Source organism: Oratosquilla oratoria, chromosome 5 (assembly GCF_046742065.1).
Source record: "Oratosquilla oratoria isolate Oo_2021 chromosome 5, ASM4674206v1, whole genome shotgun sequence".
NCBI lineage: Eukaryota > Metazoa > Arthropoda > Malacostraca > Stomatopoda > Squillidae > Oratosquilla > Oratosquilla oratoria.
The window spans coordinates 21,886,814-21,891,813 of NC_134781.1; the positions used below are offsets into that span (position 1 = coordinate 21,886,814).

General features: G+C 41.1%; 1 protein-coding gene across 5 annotated transcripts in view; it reads left to right on the forward strand.

Annotated features, from left to right (window-relative positions):
- Window positions 1-5,000, forward strand: part of DCX-EMAP (Doublecortin-domain-containing echinoderm-microtubule-associated protein) — a 128,224-nt gene that overhangs the window by 121,692 nt on the left and 1,532 nt on the right. For all 5 annotated transcript variants that reach the window (XM_076185020.1, XM_076185023.1, XM_076185021.1 and 2 more), the window contains 3 exons: window positions 1,332-1,427; window positions 2,415-2,523; window positions 3,076-5,000. The exon at window positions 3,076-5,000 is cut by the window's right edge and continues 1,532 nt beyond it. In XM_076185020.1, the coding sequence (XP_076041135.1) occupies window positions 1,332-1,427; window positions 2,415-2,523; window positions 3,076-3,223 (353 nt within the window). In that variant the 3' untranslated portion in view covers window positions 3,224-5,000. The remainder of the gene's footprint in view (window positions 1-1,331; window positions 1,428-2,414; window positions 2,524-3,075) is intronic.

Sequence of the window (5,000 nt, forward strand, 5' to 3'; positions counted from 1 at the left end):
TTCATTTTTTCTCACATCTAATGAATAGTGCTACGATATTACTTACTGTAAGTCCATCAGCCTATAAATCCAAGGACTGTATGTATTACCCTGTAAGTCCAAAACAATCTTCATTTTTTCTCACATCTAATGAATAGTGCAACCCTGTGTACCACTACTAGATCCCCCAAATTGAGTTCAGGGTTAGGATTACAAGATCCACAAGTCTGGCCGATGGTTGTCTCCGGGTTTCTAGAATCTAAACCGTGGTTCTCAACCAGCAGGCCGCTGCCTAGTGTAGGCCTTATGGTCTCTTGCAGTCTCCTTTATTCTTATGTTCTTTTGAACGGGGGATTCGACACGTTACTTTCAATTTCGTAAATCTGCACGGATTTCGTTCCTTTGATTTTTGTATCATGTTTGTACAATGAAAGCAATATGATGATAATAAAACAACAGGGCAGGACTCGCAGTAATGGGTATAAACTGGACAAATTTAGATTTAAGAAGGAAATAGGCAAGAATTGGTTTACTAATAGGGTGGTCGATGAATGGAATAAACTTAGTAACCATGTAGTAAGCGCTGAAACTATCAGTTGTTTTAAAAAACGATTAGACAACTTTATGGATGGGGATGACAGGTGGTGATGGATACGGAGCTGCCTAGTGTAGGCCTTATGGTCTTTTGCAGCCTCCTTTATTTCTTATGTTCTTATAAACACCAATTCCTGTGAATTGTGTGGAGGGTTTTGACTTAGAATTCTTACATACAAATGTAAAGTGACCATATCCTACTTAATTCCGTATCAAGAAGTCCTCTACATATATAAGTCAATATAAGGGGTCCACAAAGCTTGAAAGGTCTATAGCAGCGTTTCTCAACCAGGGTTCCCCGGAACCCTAAGGTTCCGCAAAAGGTCCCTAAGGGTTCCGTGAGAACAAGTGAGATAAGCTAATGCACTTTTGATTTTCTTTTTAATTTCATATACGTAATATAATTAAACACGCACGACATATTCTTGGCTATTGTAATATAGACATCATCCTATCTAACCTATTATTACGAGGAAAATAAAATGAGAAAGGTATGGTGTATATATATATATATATATATATATGTATATGTATATATATATATATATGTATATATATATATATATATATATATATATATATCTTGAGACCATGGACCCTGCTTGAGACATGCAATTTATTTCAAAGGTTACGCAAGGGTAAAAAGGTTGAGAAACGCTGGTCTATAGACTGCAATAATTCTTTGGAACAGATCCAGGGGGACTACAAACGATCTGATTAACTAATCAATTTATTTATTTATTTATTTGTTTTTTCAGGGAACTTAAGGGACCTGTCACGCGTTAAGAACCCCGTGGACGTGCGAAACGAGACGTGGGTGACGCACACATGTCCGCTCGGGTACATGGTACATGGTGAGTGTCACTCTCTACTGTTCCACTTCACGTGTTTGATTCAGTGGTTACAGTTCGCAAGGATTCCTTGAGGAAGAGTTCCAAAGGCCAAGGTCTTAGTGTAGACGATGCAACTTATGTCGTCAACATCTCATCAACATCAGCAACTTTTGTCGCCGACATGTCATCAATATAGGCAACTTTTGTCACCGACATGTCATCAGCATCGGCAACTTTTGTCACATCAGCATCGACTTCTGTCGTCGACATGTTATGAACATCGGCAACTTTTGTCGCCGACATGTCACCAGCACCAACAACTTTTGTCACCGACATGTCATCAGTATCGGCAACTTCTGTCGTTGATATGCCATGAACATAGGCAACTTCTTTCGCCATCATGTTATCAATATAAGCAACTTTTGTCTCCTGCATGTCAACACAGGCAACTTTTGTGGCCGACATGTCATCAGCATCAGTAACTTTTGTCATCGACATGTCATCGGCATCGACAACTTCTGTCGCTGACATGTCATGAACATAGGCAATTCTTGTCGCCAACATGTCATCAGCACCGGCAACTTTTGTCACCGACAAGTTATCGGCATCGACAACTTTTGTCGCCGACTTGTCATCAATATAGACAGCTTTTGTCGCTGACATGTCATCGACATTTCGGACCTGCTGCATGTTAGTGACAAGTATGGACGCATCTTAATTTTAATTCTTCTTTAATTCTTTCTATTTTTAGATATTGTTTTATTTTATTTTTCCTATTTATCTTTTCATTTGTTATTTTATTTTACATTATTCTATTTTATTGTAATTTTTTCTATTCTATATTTATATATCTAGTCATTTGATTTCATAATTTCTATTATATATTCATTTGTTTACTTTAATTCTTCTTTAATTCTTTCTATTTTTAGATATTTATCACTTTGTTTTATTTTTTCTATTCATGTATTCATTTACTATTTTCTTTTTTTCTTTTTTCTTTATTCGTAGGCGTTTGGGCAGGTGGGCGTGACGCGCCGATCCAGGTGACGCTGGACCGCGGACCTCGGGGCGACGTCGTGGCCGCAGGTGACACGGACGGATACATTCGACTGTACAGGTGAGTCACGTGACCGAACCGTGGAGGGCTTAGTCTCTTCAGTTATCATTAACAGAAGTACGGTTGAGGGATGCCCACAGTCGTCCCCGGACTCGAACCGAGGCTTGCGAGAAGCAAAGCCAACGCTCTACCAACTGAGCTACCGAGACCCTGTGATCAGGGTCCCTCCACCGCTAATAATGGCGGCATTGCATGAACAACGGACTGTGTCCGCGTACATGAGCTGTTCCGGACCATTTGCAAAGTTGAGGTTCGAGCGGGTATTAGCCCAGCAAATCAAGGGAAAAAAAACAGAAATATAAGAATAGTGGTACAATAAGGAAGGACTACAAAGTAAGCAAATATTCTACTAGGAAAATACATTACGATGATGACAAAAACATGTATTTGAAGTAACAGGATTTAGTAGATAGTGGGACAAACAGATCAAGTATACAGTGATTATATTAACAATAATAATGACGAAAATAATATTGATGATAACAATAATAATAATAAATAATCCTGCCTCTCTTTGATTGGTTCATTTCCTTGTTTCCCGCTTTCATGCAGGTACCCCGTACTCAGCCGGAGAGCGGGTTACCACGAGTACAAGGTGTACACCTCTTACGTCTCTGGTCTCCGCTTCTCCCATATCGACGACATGCTCTACTCAATCGGCGACACAGACGCCGCCTTCATGCGGTGGCGGGTAAACTAACTAACCCCAGCGGTGCTCCCACGGTGAAGCCACTAGTGTTACACTCGGTGAAGCCAAAAGGTGTTACACTCAAGAACGCACTGGACGACCTTGGAAGAGGATGATATTGTGTGAACTAAGCGTCGTGATTCTGTGCGTTGAAGAATTGATAATAAACTAGAAGAACTGGTGTTCTGAACTTATCTGAAGATAAACTAGTTGGCTAAAATAGATAAGCCCTTGGAATTTTTACAAGCTTTGTTCTTCTTGAATCCTTGGCCTTTCTAGGAACAAACTAGCATTTTGAACATTATGGACTTTCGTGAACTTGGTCAACATTATGGGTCTTTGTAAGTTTAGTGAGCATTGTGGACCGTTGTGAGGTTAGTGTCCTCTTTGGACTTTTGTAAACTTAGTAGACACTATGAACATTTGTAAACGTATCGAACGCCACAGACATCCGTGAACTTAGTGAACACTTGAACCTTTGTAGACCTAGTGAACACTAGGGATCTGTGGGGATTTAGTAACTTAAGTGGTCTTAATTGGACAAGTGTCCTTTTAGGTACAGAGACCCGTCCTTCAGTATGTTTGACTGAACACATAGGAAGGTTCTCTTTGTAACACTCCTGCCATGTCCCCCGACGAGAACTCCCACATTCCCTTCCTGACTCCCACGGTGCCCTTCACGTCTTTAGTGGAACTTTTCTCCTCCGTGGAGATCCCATACCGGCCCCTAAACTCCCAAACTCCCACACTGACTCCCTCAAATGTCTATTGAATCTTGAATATTTTTGTCTTAATTGTTAAGGTTAGTGGAGTTTCTATTCCGTTCTGGACTTTCGCTATGTTGATATTTTATTCCTCTTTACCCTTGTCCCTTATATATGTATATTAAGATTTATTTAACGCTTATACATCTTCCTATTCTCAGCTCCACCACTACCCTATCCAATCCCCCTCCCAGTGCAGAGGGATCAGGATAGTCAGACCTCAATGGTCAGATCCAGCATAGCCCAAGTCCCTATTCAGGGGAAACGGTGATCTAATAGATAGATCTAGAACTCATTCGGAGCTCTAACGGGTCTCAGGTCGATCCTTAAACTCGTATTTCACTTAGGTATTATACAGTTCCCCACATCCACTCCCTCTTCCCAAGACTCTTCTGTAAAGAAATTGTGAGTGGAATACTTGTATTAAGACAAATGAAGAAGTTCACAACTTGGCCTCTATTTGTCCAGTCTGCTCAAGCCGGAGACGATTGGTTTCATTACCGAAGCCCGATGATCTTATTCAGTGTTAAAGTGGTCTTCTCTAGGAGGCTAAAGAGCAGCAGTCCATAGGTCGAGGATCTCCGCCGTAAACTTACAGGCAATAGTGCCCATGACCACGAGGAGAGATGTGTTGGTAAACAGCACCCCATAAGAACAACGAACCCTTTCCCCTTGACTGAAATCCTCATTCCGCAAGCACCTAACCGGAGAGGTGTTCCTAGTTCTTCAACAATATCATTACCTGCCTCAGGCATGCTGGCATACTCCTGTGGCATTCAGCTTCCTTTCATGTAAATTTCATTCATATATGAATTCTAATTTCTAATTGTAGGCTACGAGTCTCCTTTCACATGTGCACAATTAAACCTAAACGTGGGCAAAATGAGAGAAAATCAACACAAGTGGGGATACACCAATAGCCCCCAATGTCCCTGTGGCGAAGTACAGACGATGGTCCAGGTCCTCCGGGAATGTCCATTGAGTCCCCATTGCTCCGACCAAGACCTTAGGGAAGCAAATGAAAC